Source organism: Buteo buteo, chromosome 24 (genome assembly GCF_964188355.1).
Source record: "Buteo buteo chromosome 24, bButBut1.hap1.1, whole genome shotgun sequence".
In the NCBI taxonomy this organism is placed as follows: domain Eukaryota; kingdom Metazoa; phylum Chordata; class Aves; order Accipitriformes; family Accipitridae; genus Buteo; species Buteo buteo.
Genome location: NC_134194.1, coordinates 1,863,615 through 1,880,339, shown reverse-complemented (window position 1 = coordinate 1,880,339; position 16,725 = coordinate 1,863,615). Strand labels below are relative to the sequence as shown.

General features: G+C 45.4%; 2 protein-coding genes across 5 annotated transcripts; one reads left to right on the top strand and one right to left on the bottom strand.

Moving 5' to 3' along the window:
* The first annotated feature begins 127 nt into the window (after window positions 1–127).
* On the top strand, window positions 128–8,910 carry RNF14 (ring finger protein 14). 2 transcript variants are annotated; one of them, XM_075056980.1, is made up of 9 exons: window positions 128–264; window positions 817–972; window positions 1,558–1,720; window positions 2,265–2,416; window positions 3,340–3,867; window positions 4,277–4,505; window positions 5,192–5,364; window positions 5,960–6,090; window positions 7,346–8,910. In XM_075056980.1, the coding sequence occupies exons 3-9, from the start codon at window positions 1,567–1,569 to the stop codon at window positions 7,401–7,403; spliced, it is 1,425 nt and encodes a 474-aa protein (XP_074913081.1). In that variant the 5' UTR covers window positions 128–264; window positions 817–972; window positions 1,558–1,566; the 3' UTR covers window positions 7,404–8,910. The 2 variants fall into 2 exon arrangements, with proteins under 2 accessions (XP_074913081.1, XP_074913080.1); XM_075056979.1 differs by having other exon boundaries at window positions 817–1,023.
* A 979-nt stretch (window positions 8,911–9,889) lies between these two features.
* Window positions 9,890–16,725, bottom strand: GNPDA1 (glucosamine-6-phosphate deaminase 1). 3 transcript variants are annotated; one of them, XM_075056981.1, is made up of 7 exons: window positions 16,553–16,725; window positions 16,312–16,479; window positions 16,128–16,229; window positions 14,889–15,071; window positions 12,968–13,152; window positions 12,111–12,285; window positions 9,890–11,833 (listed from the first exon to the last, which is right to left on the bottom strand). In XM_075056981.1, exons 2-7 carry the CDS (start codon window positions 16,433–16,435, stop codon window positions 11,736–11,738), a joined length of 867 nt encoding a protein of 288 aa, XP_074913082.1. In that variant the 5' UTR covers window positions 16,436–16,479; window positions 16,553–16,725; the 3' UTR covers window positions 9,890–11,735. The 3 variants fall into 3 exon arrangements, with proteins under 3 accessions (XP_074913082.1, XP_074913083.1, XP_074913084.1); XM_075056982.1 differs by having other exon boundaries at window positions 16,312–16,454; XM_075056983.1 differs by having other exon boundaries at window positions 16,312–16,454; window positions 16,544–16,722.

Genomic DNA, 16,725 nt, shown 5'->3' with positions numbered 1-16,725 from the left:
GTCCGGGGCAGCTCCTCACACCGCCGCTCCCGGCGCCTGCGCCGCGCTGGACCGCGGCCCTCGGCCGGGCGCTGCCGTCCCTCCCGGCCGCCGGGGGCGCTGCGGGGCCGGCAGCGCCGTGAGGACCGGGGCGGGGGCGGGCCGGGCCGGGCCGGCGCCTACCGCCCGGCAGCCGTTCCCCTCCTCTCACGTCTGCTTCAGGCCGCGGCACCGGCCGGGCCGGGCCGGGCCGGGCCTCGGCGTCCCCGAGCCCCCGCGGCTGAGGTAACCGGTGAGGCGGGAGCGGTGGGCCGCGCCGGGCCGGGCCGGGCCGGGCCGGGCCGGGCGGAGGAGCTGGGCCGGGCCGTGGTGTCTCGTAGGGCGTGTGGGCTGCGGAGCCTCCGGCGCGACCCGGGCCTCCCTCAGCCCCGCCGGGTGGGTGTGGGGGGGGAGCCTGACCTGAAAACGTGGTTTGTTGCTGTAATTCTCGGGCTCTGTTTTTAATTCCCCGTGCTGCCCCTTTGGAAGGGCTTCCCCTTTTGCTGTTTAGCAGCGGGTGGTTTCCCTGAATGATGGTGGCGGGGGGGGGGGAGCAGCAGGGTGGGATTTCTGCTGACTTCAGTGGGGCCCTTACCAGGCTCCTGAGTTAGCCCAGGTAGCGGTCGGAATTGCATATGCACATAAACGAGCTACTCCTATTAGAGCTGAAAAAAAAAAAAAAAGTATTCTGAATTACTGAGCGTGCCTGCTCAAATGAAATTGTTTGTTAGCCTTCACAACGAAAACGCTGAGAGGACTTTAACCTCCCTGAGCGGTTTTTTGTTTGTTTGGCTGCAGGCAGCTCAGAAGCACCAGTGCCATATAGCCGTATGCACTTCGACGACAGAGTTGACGTTTTTTCATGCCTTACGTGAGGAAAAGTTTATGACCTCCAGCTCTGCCAGAGGAATGATCAGGGGCTCTGCTCTGGTCCTACTGACGTGGTTGTCCTTGGTCAGTAACCGGTACCTACGACTTTGCCACTGTGCAGTTGTGAATAGAAAGGTAACCCATTAAACGTGGCTTTATTTCCCCAAATCTAGAGCGGAAATGGTATAGGAGTGCATCTACAAGATGCCTGTGTAGGATTTGAAGCTTATTGACACCTTCAATAACTTTAATCATAAATGGGGCTGCTTGTTTGTTTTAGGACACTGGACGAGAGATACTGTTACTAATTCCTTTTTCTTGGGTTTCTGGGGGGTCTATTTGCCCTTTCAAACATTAATGAAAAGTCCCTGTGTCACTTTGGCCATCGGTGTATTTCACTATTTTTCCCCCTTACAGCTGTCTTTAGCCACCAACACTTACAGATAGTTTGCTTTTTGACTTTTCAATGTTCTTTTAAGGTGGTTTTTTATTTTATAAAGCTATCGATATTTTTTCAATCTGTAAAAAAGCGTAATTATATGTTACATTATTTTATATCAGTTACTTGGGTTTCTAAATCTTATAATAGTATAAAATAGATACCCCATCAATAATTTCAATAGGATGCGTTAACTCAGTTGATCTTGTAGAGTGGTGTTAACTCCACAGAAAATTTAAATGTCTTCAGAAGACAAAGAAGCTCAGGAGGATGAGCTGCTGGCTTTGGCTAGCATTTATGATGAAGATGAGTTTAAGAGAGCCGAGTCTGCCCAAGGAGGAGAAACAAGAATTTGCCTGGAGTTGCCCCAAAACTTCAAAATTTTTGTGAGTGGTGAGTTGAGATGTTTTGTGTTATCCTGAAATTAGCTTTTACCAAGCTAATTTTCTGGTATGTGCTTAGGCGGTTGCTGCTCTAGCAACCTATAGGAACACTGACTAGACAAAGCCGTGACAGACTGTGTGCTGGGCTTGTGGTATTGTTGGGGTTTATATCTGAGTAGGTGATTTCATCCTCATACATATAAACTCTTAAGTGAACTTTAAAATTAGAGATGAGTAATAATAGTATGTCTTCGGAATAATTAAGTTCATTTATTATTTTTTTTTAGCTTGAGGAGATGTCTTTCCAGGTTCTTGGTTTGTGCGGGATCTGATATTTCACGGTACTGGTGTTTACTCATTTAACCATATGCATACAACCCCACGAAACTTTACTGCGCTGAGAAGTTCTGTTATTTAGGGTTGAATAAATAATTTTGAACTCAGAAATTTATCAAATGAAAAGAGATATAGTGCGTGCTGTCATAAACAGTTACAGTTTGGTAGGTTTAATTTTCTTGTTATTTCTCAAGCTGTCTCAATTCTCTTTGATTCAGGCAATTCCACAGAGAGCCTCCAGAACAACGGATTTGAATACACAGTTTGCTTTCTGCCTCCCCTTGTGCTGAATTTTGAACTCCCACCAGACTACCCATCAACCTCCCCCCCAGTGTTTACCCTCAGTGGAAAATGGCTCTCCCAAGCTCAGGTCTGCAAAACAGTTTTAACATTTGTTGTGGTTTAACCTCAGCTGGTAACTAAGCACCACGCAGCCACTCACTCGCTCCCCCTCCACCCCGTGGGATGGGGAAGAGAATTGGGAAAAAATGTAAAACTCGTGGGTTAAGAGAAGAACAGTTTAATAGAACAGAAAGGAAGAAACTAATGATGATAACAACAACAACAACAATAATAAAATTACAATAATAAAAGAATTAGAATATACAAAACAAGTGATGCAGTTGCTCACCACTTGCTGACCGATGCCCAGTTAGATCCCGAGCAGCGATCCCCCTCCCAGACCAACTCCCCCCAGTTTATGTACTAGACATGATGTCCCATGGTACGGAATACCCCTTTGGCCAGTTTGGGTCAGCTGTCCTGGCTGTGCCCCTCCAGCCTTCTTGCTGGCTGGGCAGAAGAAGCTGAAAAATCCTTGACTTTAGTCTAAACACTGCTGAGCAACAACTGAAAACATCAATGTGTTATCAATGTTCTTCTCCTACTGAATCCAAGACATAACACTATACCAGCTGCTAGGAGGAAAATTAACTCTATCCCAGGTGAAACCAGGACACATTTTAACAGAGCTTTTGTGATCATGAGTAAGTTCATAATTAACGGTGCTCTGGGGGATGTTAATGGAGTAGATGAAAGTAAAATTAAGACAAACAATTACGCTGCTCTTTCAGTTGGCTCTTCTTTTGTTTCCTACTTGTTTTTATTTGGTCACCATTCTGAGGAATGAAAGCTTGCATCTATGAGCATTATTTTTATATGTATTTTATGTATATATTAAAAACTTCAGAATGTGAAATCTAAGTATGTACTAAGGAGGACCGTGGGAGGAGAGGAAGACAGTAATGAGTTGTCAGAACTTACTAAAGTCCAGAATTGTTTTTTCTTTTCTAGCTCAGTGCTCTTTGCAAACACTTAGACAACGTATGGGAAGAGAACCGAGGCTGTGTGGTCTTATTTGCCTGGATGCAGTTTCTGAAGGAAGAAACGCTGAGTTACCTGAATATTTCCTCCCCATATGAGCTCAAAATGTGCCATCAAGGGAATGGGCAGAGTAGGACACCTTTGGTCCCTCTCAATGCTGAGAAGGATTGCGGTGGTGCAGCAGGCTCTGCAGCAGCTGAAGAAGAACTCATCGATGCAAGAGCTGTACAGAATGTGGAATCATTGTCAAGTCTGATTAGGGAAATCTTGGACTTTGATCAGGCTCAGAAGAGGAAGTGCTTTAACAGTAAGATGTACTTGTGCAATATCTGCTTCTGTGAGAAGCTGGGCAGTGAATGTATGTACTTCACCGAGTGCAGCCATGTATACTGCAAAGCATGCCTGAAGGACTACTTTGAAATAAAAATCAGGGATGGTCAGGTCCACTGTCTCAACTGTCCAGAACCGAAGTGTTCTTCTGTTGCTACTCCTGGCCAGGTAATAGAAGTGTGGGAGCAGTGATGGTAGAGTTCTGCTAACTTACCAATAATTACAGAAGACAAGGTGTGGCTTTTCATGGTGAGCATTGTGAATATACCCGGGGAAAATATTTTTTTGTGCTCTGAGCTGCACAGAGGCATCGGAGTTAAAACTGGATGACTTGGCACATGTTTTGCGTACTTTATTAGTACTGGCATTGGTCAGAGGCCTGAATTCATGTCCCATCGCGTTTGACACTGCATGCTTTTCATTTGATTAATTATTATTAAAATAGCATTTCTAGGAGTATTTTCATGACTTATTGGAGAATATAAAGTGGATTCATCCCAGCTGTAGGTACTTTTTGCTGACATACTGTTTTTGCTGAAGCTAGCTGGCTCAGAATCTTCCTTTGATCTTTGTTTAGGTGAAAGAGTTGGTTGGAGAGCAGCTATTTGCACGTTATGACCGCCTGCTTCTGCAGTCTAGCTTGGACCTGATGGCAGATGTAGTGTATTGCCCTCGCCCGGGCTGTCAGACACCAGTCATGCAAGAACCAGGATGCACCATGGGCATATGTTCCCGTTGCAACTATGCTTTTTGTACTCTCTGTAAAATGACTTACCATGGGGTCTCTCCATGTAAAGTTACTGCGGGTGAGTCATCGTGTTTCAGAAACAGATCAAGAAGCAATTAAGCATCGTGTGAATAAGTCTGAAAGTCAGAAATTAAGCAAGGGAACTCAACACCACATGAGCTTTCTAAAAGATTAGACAGATTCATTTGGAGTAGGTCTGTTGCTGGCAATTAAAAAGTATTGCTTTGATGATACTCCACAGCTCAGGAAGTCCTTAAACTGCTGGTTGCCAAATGCTGAGGCCATAGCAGGGGAAGAATAATTTTATATGTGCCTTTTTTCACCTTTTCCTGCAAATCCACTACTTTCTGTTGTCAGAGTTGATATTGGAATCAGGTGGATGCTTCTGTATCTGCTTGGCCTCAAAATCATGACACAGTTTCATTAAATGTGTGTTCAGAAACACATTTCCATTTTTCAGTTTATTTTACATTGTAGATTTGTTCTAGTTCCATTGACTGGTCTTGTTTATAATGAAATAGTGTAAAACTGTTGAATTTTGAGGTAGTGGGGTTTTAATATTCTCATCTTTTTCTTATGTATTCTAATGTTTCACTTGCTTTTTAATTAATGATGTTAGTTTCCTTTGAGAATAATTTATGCTGTTATTAGCTGGACTTCTTTATATAACATATTACAAAAGCTGTTTTGTTTTTTTTGTTTGTGTTTGGTTTTGTTGTTGTTATTTTTTGTTTTATTCCCCAGAGAAATTAATGGATTTGCGAAATGAATATTTAGAAGCAGACGAGGCAACTAAAAGATTTTTGGAACAACGCTATGGCAAACGAGTGATTCAGAAAGCCCTTGAGGAGATGGAGAGTAAAGAATGGCTAGAAAAGAATTCAAAGTCTTGTCCTTGCTGTGGTACTCATATAGAGGTAAGCATAGAGGGGAAAAGCTGAAGAGTCGTAGTAACTCTTAACAGAAACTAACATAAATTGCTAAGTCAGTTCTGTATTTAGGCTGCAACAGAGATTTATTCGTAGCCTCCAAGCTCACCAGGGAAGGTAAATTTCTAGGAAATGGTGAGACAACTTTCCATTTCTGTCTGTGTTACATAGAAAAGGAGGTGATGTTTCTGGAGCTCAGGGACTCGAGTAAATACAGCAATAGGTATTGTTCAGACTCCAGTACTAAAAAGATCCAGGCTGACTATGGATCCCTATGAATCCCTGTGTTTACCATGTGTTTGAGGCTACTGCTGTTTCAGACTACAGGCAGGAAATAAAACTAGCTTCAGAAAAATATTAATTTCCAGTGTTACTAGTACTATAGCCAATTTACAATTCTGTGATTCTAGCTCCTAGGGTTTTTTTGAACAGTGGAAAAAAAATACCAGTGTTATGATAGAGTTGGGGTAAAATGTATTCATTAGCTGATGCATTTTTGAGGACTGTTACCATTTAGAGACAGGCCTGAAGACTGATGTGGGAAGATTTTGTACTGCTATTTCTTGTTTCTTTCCCCTGCCAGAAACTAGATGGTTGTAACAAAATGACGTGTACTGGCTGCATGCAGTATTTCTGCTGGCTTTGTATGGGTTCTCTGTCAAGGGTGAACCCGTACAGGCACTTCAATGATCCATCTTCCCCATGCTTTAATAGGTATGTATTTACATGTATTTCTTCTAGTGCTGTACCACTTATTTTTGTATTTCTTCTTACAGTCTCTCCCAGATTATTCTTACCTTGAAATTTGTAGCTATACAGTTTAAGACACAATTTCTTCTCTCAAATATTTACACTTACAAGGACCTGACACTTAACAATAAAAAAATCGGGAGTGATTTGGGATATGGTTTTGCTTTTTAAGAACGTCCGTTTTAAAATTCTGGAGAAGTCTTCTGGGCCTATTCCTGATGCTGTACTTCCTGCCTCTGACTGAGAGACAGCCTGTAGTGAAATGTTTCTTTACAGATGCTCAGGTATATGATAGCGCAACACAAGGCTTTGGGTAAGAAAGCTGCTTCTAAAAAGCTGCAAACTTGGCTTACATCATTGCTATTAGGGATATATCAAGAGGCAAAGGATGCCACTGCCATCTGGACAAATGAAAGGGCAGGCAGGTCAGAGAGGTGCAATAGCGGCAGCCTCTAATCTTGTGTGTATTCCATTGGGTTGTGCCCATGGCTGTTATATATAGTGCCTGGATACAAAAGTCAATATACCAATAGTTTACTCAATCCTCGACCGTCTATTCTGCTTTAATAGATGTGGCTGACAGGATTCTTTTTTTTTTTTTTCCCCCCCCTTGTTCTTGGCCCTTCTTTTTCAGCATTCCCTTTTCTCCCAACAGTATTTTTTTCACTTCCTACCCTGTTCTTGTTTCTATTTTTCTTCTGGTGTCTCCTGCTGTTCTTTTTTCTTTTAGTTTAGCTTAACCTCTACCTATCTTGACTAAGCTCATCTGTTTTATAAAAAACCAATTTTTTTCTTCCCTGTTGCTCCTCCCCTGTTTACATGTTACAGTTGTTTGCCCAGCTCTGTATTGTCCGATTAGATTGTAAGCTGTTTGGAGCAGGCAGGCTTGGCTGCTGATTATATACTGCCTAAGACCAACTAGGAACAGCAGCATGCTAGGTAACTTTTAATACATTTTGGATTATTAATATTTTCAGGAATTCCTTGAGACATCACGTTTGTAAGGTACTGTAAAGCCTTCTGGTGTAACGTGCTGTAGAATTGCAGAGTAGCTTATTTTAATTGACTTTGAGGACTGCAGTGTGAGTGGTTTATGATACTGAAAAAAATTTTGAAACTTGCTGCTTTTGTACCTTTGGTCACGTTTAGATTGAATTTTTTTTTTTTTACATATTTTACTTTTTTTACATACTGATGTAAATTATTGGCTGTCTTGCAGATTGTTTCAAGCCATGCATATTGATGGTGAGTTATGGGAAGTTGAAGATGAAGACTAGTAGCTTTCTCTACAACAAAAGCTGAACAAACCAGAGATAGATGCTTTCCATTTTTGTGTCAAGTTTGTTTGCTTTTCACTTCCATTATGTGATAGAAGAATAACTACCTTGCACTGCAGGATACTCGCACTTCAGAGGCTGTTGCCAAAACCAAAGGAGACCATTTTACTCATCCTGTGTTCAGGATCACCGTGGAGGGCCCTAATAATCCTATCAATTTTTAAAGACAAATACAACCTGTCAGAAGTTGGAAAATTACTGGAAAAATATGTACTAAGAGGTGCCCCTTTTTGAGAAGCAAACAAACAAAACTGAAGCCCCAAATCATAGAAGTATTTGGGGGTTTCCTTTAGCAAGACTGACCTTTCGAGGATCTTGGCTTATATCCATCGTTGGGTTTACGGCAGTTTTATTATAGCTGTAGTGCTCTTTCTGGAGCTGTTTAGTGATGCTGCTTGCACAGGGAAAGTTTTCTGATACAATATAGAAAATTTCTTCTGTATTCAGCAGCTGAGCCTGTTGCTTCTATAGTGTTTCCTGACCTGTTTCTCTGAAAAGCGGCTCATTGCTTTGTCACTGATACTTTCTAACGATGGCAAAGTCACTTATTCCTAACCCCCTTCTTACTGGCTGTAATGCCCGGGTCTTTGCATTACTGAATGCTTTGGCAGAAAACTTGAAAAATTTGAATCGGTTTGATGACTCATCTCGGTGTCGCTGTTGTATTTGCTCACGTTGCCTCTCCTTATTTTGACAGTGATGAGTGCTACGGCAATGAACTGAGTATGTGGCCAGTGAGAGGGTGAAAAGTATCAGTCAGATATTGAAACACATTTCTATGGGTACATAGTTGAGATTAACTTGAATTTTTCAAGATACTGAAAATTACCTTGTCTTCTCAGATGATGAATTTATTTTTTACTAACTCTTCATATAAGAAATCTGATTAGTTGATAGTTTTGCTTCTGGACTAGATTCCTTATTTCCACTGTTCTTGCACTTCAAATTATTTCAAAACCCAACTTCTTTCCCCTAAAAGCTCAGTAAGCAGTTTTGTGAGCATGAAAGTAATTACTGGAGGGAACCACTAATTTTTTAGAAGTTTTTCCACTTGCAGAATGGTCTAAAAATTTATTTTGAAATTAAAACTGCATGTGCTGTGTTCAAAACAAATAGCAGGGTCCGGATGGATAGCTCAGGAGCTGGAAGACTCTTCAGAAACTCAAGGTGAACACCTCTCACTCAGTTTTGCCTGTTAGTAAATAAATTTATACTTGGATATCTGGCCAAAATGAGTGCTGATTTAGTTGCTTTCACAGAGGATGGAAGTCTGTACTATTAGAATTGGCAATGATTAAAAAGATACAAGATGGCAAGGGCAGATCTTTTGTCTTGGTTTAGGCTATAGGACAGCGTGTAGGGAAGGGTTCCACTGTGTATGATTTAAACTGTATTTACTTCCTGCACCTTTCACATGCACTAAATTCACTTTAAGACAGTAACCATAGTTGTCTCCCTGTTTGTCTTCATTATGGCATGTATATGGCAGCACAGGTCAGTGCGTGGGACAGTTTTGTTCTGTGTCTGGGTGGCAATCGCCTCCAGCGCTTGCGTGCCACGGGGCCGAGGCGCTTGCTCGTGTGGTCGCCTGTAGAATGACATAGAACAGACCAGGGCTCTTGCAAAACTCCCGAGTGAAGCTGGCACAGGATGCGTTCTGCTGACAGAATTTTGGACATTTGTGTATGTGAAGTGCCCTCGCACCCAAAGAGCCCTGGTTTTCCCTTGGAGACACAAGCCCCTAACTGATAGATGATGGCTATCATGACACTACTCTGAGATCGCTGCGTTGGATATAGCCAGCTGCAATCCCCACAGGAGTTTCCGCTCTGGCCACAATTTTTAACTCTACAGGTCGAGTCCAAAAGCTGCCTGCTTTTGGAAGGGGCTTTCTTCCCGCTAAGCTGCATACATGGGGAGATGGGGAACATTTGTGACGAGAAGCATGTGCTTAAAACCTGTTTTTGTGCCTGGATAGAGGAGGGGGTGTTGGATCTCTTAAACCTAGAGGAGGCTGGGCAGGTCCCTTCTGGCAGGACAGAGGTGGGCTGAGGGCAGGGCCTGGACCCCAAAGGGTATGTTGGGATGAAAAGCCGTGGCTGGGGATGTCTGCCAGAGCTACCAGAGCACAAGCGCTATGGTGAAGTATTTGAAGGTGTTGTGATGAACTACCTCTGCTTTCAAGAACTTTGTGTGGAGAAAGGAGGAACGGTGATGTAGTCACCACCGTGTCTGTGAATTCTGAGCACTTGGGACCCCTGGGCTGGAGCTCCCATATTCTGCAGTGAGGCAGAGGAGGAGAGACTCTCTGAGGAGGGGACAAGGAGGTGACTGCAGTCATAGGACCATCAGCTGGTGTTGCAGAGGAGGGACAGTTAAAACCAGAATCTGGCTTCACCAACAGAGAGCAAGGCAGGCAACTCTGGTAATGTGGCACAGTGTTTCTTCCTCATTTTTTTATTTTTTCTCTCTTGCAGACCTCCTCACTTGCTCGATTACTGTGCATGCACAGAATGAGCATTAGATTATTTGCAGACATTTTGTGGTAAAAGGTAAATAACTGTGATCTCCTCAGTTTTCCTTTAAAGATCCCCACTGGTTTTTTTTACGAAATGGCTGCTGCCTGGCAGGACAGAACTGTAGCAGGTGTTTGGTGGAAACCTGCCAGCAATTACAAGATGAGGAAGCTCTTGAACTAGGGAGCAGCAGTAGCTATTTCTACCAAACAGCTTTTGATACAGCTTTGGTTCTAGGTGACAGAGAAATCTTGCGCAAAATAACAGGACTTTCTCGTGCTTTGACGGTTTTGTTGTTCTGCTCAAAGATGGTATTACGAGTCCTGTTCAGCCTCATAAACTGTTCCATTTCACTAGAATGGTGAGGCTGAGCACCAGATACAGTCGGTGTGACCATTTAGAAAAAGTTAAGACATTTACTGTAGAAAGTTACATTACAGATAAACAGCTTATCAAATTTCTGCATAAAGAAAATTAATGCTGCCCAGTTTGTCTTGCCCCTCAATTGATAGCATTTGATAGGAAACCCAGGAATCAAGTTTCAGAATTGGTGGGGTCTTGCCAGTACAGGCTGTTGTCCACCTATGTGGGGCTTCTGTAATTAAACATAGGCTGAGGCCAGAGGGAATAGACTGTTTCCTTTGAGGCTTATTTGGCATTTCCTTGTAGCAGTGTAAAGCATGGGAAGGAGGGGGAGAGAACTTACTGCTTCAGGCTCTGCTCTGACACAAATAAGAGCGCTGAGCAGCAAAGAGAGAAGTCATTTATGCTTAATCTGAACAAATCCACTCTCCTGTAGTACATCATAAAGCACCAGGGCATATAAAATTATACCCTGAAACTGAACATGTAAGGCTTCTTGTGTGACAACAAATAAAAGCATATAGATGTGTAAACTAACCATTAACTGCATTAATGGTACTGCATTATTAATACAGCACTGATGAATGCTCTCTGTAGTCTCCCTTTTGCTGAGATGGTCTCAAGTCCAACATCTGGCTCAAAGCGGGGTTCAGCCAAGGCTTTATCCAGTCAGGTCTTGAAAACCTCTTAAGGACAGAGACTGCACAGCCTCTGTGGGGAACCTGCCCCACTGCTTGACTGTCCTCATGGGTAAGTTTTTTCCTTATATCCAGTCTGAGCATCTTGTCTCAACTCAAGCCCCATCATCTCTTCTCATCTTCTGCCTACACACTGCTCAGGAGAGCCTGGCTTCATCTTCCTGATGACCTCCTTGTAGCTGTGAAGCATGCTGCTATTAGGTCATGCTGAAGCTTTCCCGTCTCCAGGCTGAACAAACTCGGTTCCCATTTTAAATGACTATAATGTAAGAGTGTATTGTGGAGGGGAGTGACACGAAGAGGTACTTGTCATAAATGCAAGGCATACATCCCAAAGTGATTACCCATTTAGTTTCTGCAGCGTTGTACTTTCACATATCTTCACATTTAAGTTTTGGGGCCTTCAGTCCCCATCATTACAATTGCTTCATAGATTAAACAACTCATTCTCCATTGACTTTACCTTCAGAGAATAAACTAGTGGCGGAAGTTTGTGGAACGCAGTATACTGGATCCCATCCTCGTTTGGTTAATTAAGGCAGGTGTTGCATCTGTCTTTTTAATGGAGAGAAGCAAGCACATAATCATTTTGCTAATTTAAGAACAAATATGAGATTAATTTCTGCAGCAATTCCCTCTCTTCACAGATGGTTTTCAACAGAAAAGCTGGTTCAGCATTACTCTGAACAGTGAGATTAATCACTGTATGGCTTCTTAGACTGGCTGCTTTCTGCTCCCATCTCCTTCATGCTGTATAAGGGTTCCACAAGCCTGTTGTGAACCAGCATTAAACCTAATGTAGAAAGTAAAAAGATGACTTAAGTAGACATAATAAAGCAAAATTCTTATTCATTGGTTGCTAATGAAATTAGACATTACTAGAGTCCTTGTTCCTTTGCTCCCATACCCACGCAGTTAAGCCTTTACCTTTGCACTTGTACACTTCAGCTGTTATATTTAAGGAATGTACTCCTTTGGGAGTTGATTAGACAGAAACATCTAATGCAAAGCATGGCTTGTGCTATTTAAAAACTAAGTACAACAGCTGCTTGGCCTGGTCAAACACTCACCTTTAAAGTATTTCACCGTCTTAACTTTGAGTTCCAGCGTGGCATCCTCATCACACACAAACACAGTGTTGGGGTGTTGCTGGAAAGCAGATACTGTCCACATGTGGTTGACACCTTCCTCAATGGCTTTGTACAAAGCAAAGGCTTTGTGGGCTCCTGTGATAAGAATCATCACCTGGACTCCAAGACACAGAGGATGGCAGTTAGGGTCTAGAAGACACATTCAGAGAGAGCACACCCACATCCTGCTGAACTAAGAGAGCTGCCCCGGTTCCCAATAGGGGACAATGTCCATCATCCTCCCCAGAGGCATTTCACTGTATCACAATTCTGCTCTGGCTGCATTTTATTTGTCAGTTAAATCATAGCCTGGTGGGTCACTGTGATGATTCAGATCCTTTGAGCTCCCCTGTTAGGCACCTGTATGCTGAGACTTAACAAGTATAAATCAAGGTATAGACTCAATTAAAAGCTATCCCATAGAGTTTTCACGATCTGGTGTATCATCAAGTCAACCGCTGATTCTTGCAGTTATTTCCCCAGATGAGATTCTTAACTAAAGACATCCTCCCAAACCTTTCTTGCTCCCTGTGGATCACAACTGTACTGCAGGGTTACAGAAATGTAAGTGTTGTTAGTAGAGCAAAAGTGGAAGACAAAGCAAGAGCCTTTCCATAGTGTTGCACGATGCAAAAGAACAGGAGGATCAGGTAGGTATTCAGTGGTCTGTGGCAGGAAAAGCATAAGCTGACCTAGACCAGCAGGGTGCATTGCTGCTCCAAGACTGGGTAATCTTTAGCTACTCCAGGAAGCCCTGCTCAAGAGCTCCTGTATGAACTCACTGCTTTTCTCCTAACCTCTCTGGCATCCATGACAGTGCCTACTCCGACTGTCAAAGCCATTGTGGGGACTTTGGAGAGGTCGCCATCAAAGAACCTGGCGTTAGCCAATGTAGTGTCCATAGCCAAGGTCTTCACTCGCGTCCTGGATACCAAACTTGATCCAGGCTCGTTGAAAGCAATGTGACCGTCTGGGCCAATACCTGTGACAGAGAGAGTTTCAGAAGAGGGTCAGTGGCTGGAATGGTTATTGTAGGAAGCAGAGCCAACAGCACTCCTATTAGAAGGACATTCAGTGCTTCCAGGAATAGATACAGATCTGAGAAAAACACTTGCAATTTTTCTGCTCGAGCTCAAATTTGCTTCTGGTAGGAGCGGGCCTGCGTGGCAAGGTTTTGGTAGCGGGGGGGCTACAGGGGTGGCTTCTGTGAGAAGCTGCTAGAAGCTTCCCCTATGTCTGACAGAGCCAAGGCCAGCCAGCTCCAAGTTGGACCCGCTGCTGGCCAAGGCTGAGCCCATCAGCGATGGTGGTAGCGCCTCTGTGATAACATATTTAAGAAGGGGGAAAAGTTGCTGCACAACAGAAACTGCAGCCAGCAAGAGGAGTGAGAACATGTAAGAGAAACAGCCCTGCAGACCCCCAGGTCAGTGAAGAAGGAGGGGGAAGAGGTGCTCCAGGCGCTGGAGCAGAGATTCCCCTGCAGCCCGTGATGAAGACCACGGTGAGGCAGGCTGTCCCCCTGCAGCCCGTGATGAAGACCACGGTGAGGCAGACTGTCCCCCTGCGGCCCAGGGAGGCCCACGGTGGAGCAGATATCCACCTGCAGCCCGAGGAGGAGCCCATGCCAGAGCAGTGGGATGCCCCCAAAGATGGCCATGACTGCATGGGAAAGCCCATGCTGGAGCAGGCCCCTGGCAGGACCTGTGGCCCCATGGAAGGAGGAGCCCACACTGGAGCAGGTTTGCTGGGAGGACTTGTGACGCCACGGGGGACTCATGCTGGAGCAGTCTGTGCCTGAAGGACTGCAGCCTGGGGAAGGGACCCACACTGGAGCAGGGGACGAGTGAGGAGTTCTCCCCCTGAGGAGGACGGAGCAGCAGAGACAAGGTGTGATGAACTGACCCCAACCCCCAATCCCAGTCCCCCTGCGCTGCTTGGCTGGGAGGAGGTGGAGAAAACCAGGAGTGGAATTAAACCTGGGAAGAAGGGAGGGGTGGGGGGAAAGTGTTTTAAGATTTGGTTTTATCCTACTCTGATTTGATTGGTAATAAATTAAATTAATTTTCCCGAAGTTGAGTCTGTTTTGCCCACGATGGTAATTAGTGAGTGATCTCTCCCTGTCCTTATCTCGACTTAGAAGCCTTTTGTTACATTTTCTCTCCCCTGTCCATCTGAGGAGGGGAGTGATAGAGTGGCTTTGGTGGGCACCTGGTGTCCAGCCAGGGTCAACCCACCACAGAATGATAGCAAAAGCCCCCACTGAAGCCAATAGAGACTCTTCTCTAACTGTGCTGGGAGAACAATAAAGCAAAGTAGATGGCAGAATCTTAAGGCAAACTGATGGGAAAAGCTTGCGTTGAGCTCCTGTTGGCTCAGAGGACTCTGACTACTCCTAGAAGTTTCCTGTTAGCTCTGGCAGTTGTAATACATTTTATATTTGGTACAATTCTAGCCCTGCCTGTTTCTCCTGCTAATAGTTTCTTGAACAATTCACCAACTGGATTGAAATACTTAAAACTGGGGGAGCAGTACATTGGAAGACAAGGCTGCCAACACACGAGTACCCAGGGCAATGGAATGTGGGGTGCCTTTCACTGCAAATCCACTGAACTGTATTGAAGATGAACTCTCCTGACAATAAATGAGATAGATAGCTGGTAGAGGAAAGGCAGTGCTTCCTGCCAGTGTTTAGAGACCGCTAGTCCTTCAGGTTTTCACCTCCAACAAAGAGTTCAATTCCTCCAGCTGCTTTGATTTTATCCTCAAATGCGTCACACTCTGCCTGTAGATCAGGTGCATTTCCATCCAAAATGTGAACATTTTCTGCCGGGATGTCAATATGCTTAAAGAAGTTATTCCACATGAAGGAATGGTAACTTTCCGGGTGATCCCTTGGGAGACCTGGTAACAGAGCATGCACGGGACTAAGACCACCTGAGAGAATATCACCCATAACATAAACCACCTACACACCCTTGCAGTGGCTTTGGTAACAGAGCACTGCTTTCTCTGTCTGTCATTTGTGACTCCCTCAAGTTTCATGAGTTGTTTTTATTTCCCTAAATAGCAAAATTAAAATCAAACACAATAGCTCCCGTAAGACATGCTCGTATTAACATGTGATGGATGGGCCAGAAAAGCAGGCATGCACTGTGCCTCATGTTTTACTACCTTTTCAGCCTTCCTGCCAGTTTGTATTCACAAAGACAATTAGCAAACTGTGCAGAAGCCTGGGAAATAACTTATTCCATACATTTTTTTCCCCCTTGAATGCTGTAAACCCACACCGGACTGCCTATTCCCAAATGCTGCTTGATTAGGATTGTTCACAGAAAAAAATCTTGACCAGTGTAAAATTAGCATTAGCAAATATTTAGCCTGTCTGTTTTCCACCTTTGGAGCTTTAGGCTTGCCCACTAATCTCTCTGTACTCTTTCTTCTAAAGAGGCTATTTCATCAGAGCTTCATAAACGAAACAGTCCTCTGCTGTTTTAACAGGAGGGCAGGTCAGTTACAAAGGGCACTCGGGCAGGTAACACATCAGTCCTTGTAAGAGACCTGAATCTAAAGTGACCGTTTTACTCCCAGAGCAAAGGTGGTAGTTAATACTGCACACTACCTCGGCTTGCAGTGGTAAGATGGATGAGCTGGTCAATACCCAAGTTCAAGTAAAATACGGCGGTGTCTAGCGTGTAGAATGCCAGGCAACACCTGACACCCTTCAGTACTTCTTGTACAGGTTTTCAAACTGTGCCTGTTAACTCCCTTGGCTAAAGCAAATTTTATCCCTCCTACCCTGAATCCCTGGCAGGTGGGATTTTCTGCGCCCACCACGCACTGACATCGGCCCCTCCGCCGGGCTGGCGGCCCTGCCTCGCCAACCAGCCACGGCGAGGGAGAGGACGCACGGCAAAACAGATCACGAAAGCCAAGTCCTTCTTGCCCGCGGGCACTCACCCACGTACTCGTCCATGTTGAAGGTCTTCACGTACTTGAAGGAGAGGTCCCCGTTCCGGCAGTACTCCACCAGTTTCCTGTAGCAGCCCAGCGGCGTGCTGCCTGCGGGGAAGCCGCCGCCTCAGCCCCGGGGAAGGGCCGCCCCGGCCCCGGCCCCGGCCCCGCTCCCGGTCCCGGCACCCACCTGTGGGCAACCCCAACGTGAAGAAGCGCCCGGGTCCGGGTCCGAAATGGACGATGCGGTTGCGGATGTACTTGGCGGCCCACTCGCTGGCCTGCGCGTACGTCTCCAGAATGATGAGCTTCATGGCGGGGGTCGGGCGCTGCCTGGGCAGGGCGGGAGGGAACCGAGCTGACGAGCGCCGCCATCTTACCGCCGCCGCCCCGCTCACCTTCCTTCCTTCCTTCCCACCTACCTCACCCACCTGCCGCCGGCTCCCCCGCCGCCGCCGCCCGGGGATCCCCTCAGAGGACGCGGCCGAGGCAGCAGCGGCTCCCGGGCCGCCCTCCGCGCCCGCCCCGCCGGTGGGCGGCGAGCGCCGGGCCCGGCCCCTTCACGGCGGCCGCTGCCTGCGGGAGCCCCGCGGGGCGGGAGGAG

What these genes read in the sequence shown, in the direction of transcription:
- GNPDA1 (XM_075056981.1), bottom strand. Translation starts at nt 16,435, where the DNA reads ATGAAGCTCATCATTCTGGAGACGTACGCGCAGGCCAGCGAGTGGGCC. An exon ending in CTGTCATGGATGCCAGAGAG is followed by an intron (nt 12,286 to 12,967) that starts GTTAGGAGAAAA and finishes CTTGGAGTCCAG; the next exon opens with GTGATGATTCTTATCACAGG. An exon ending in GACGGTGAAATACTTTAAAG is followed by an intron (nt 11,834 to 12,110) that starts GTGAGTGTTTGA and finishes TTTCTACATTAG; the next exon opens with GTTTAATGCTGGTTCACAAC.
- RNF14 (XM_075056980.1), top strand. Translation starts at nt 1,567, where the DNA reads ATGTCTTCAGAAGACAAAGAAGCTCAGGAGGATGAGCTGCTGGCTTTG. An exon ending in CTGTTGCTACTCCTGGCCAG is followed by an intron (nt 3,868 to 4,276) that starts GTAATAGAAGTG and finishes ATCTTTGTTTAG; the next exon opens with GTGAAAGAGTTGGTTGGAGA. An exon ending in GCTGTGGTACTCATATAGAG is followed by an intron (nt 5,365 to 5,959) that starts GTAAGCATAGAG and finishes TTCCCCTGCCAG; the next exon opens with AAACTAGATGGTTGTAACAA.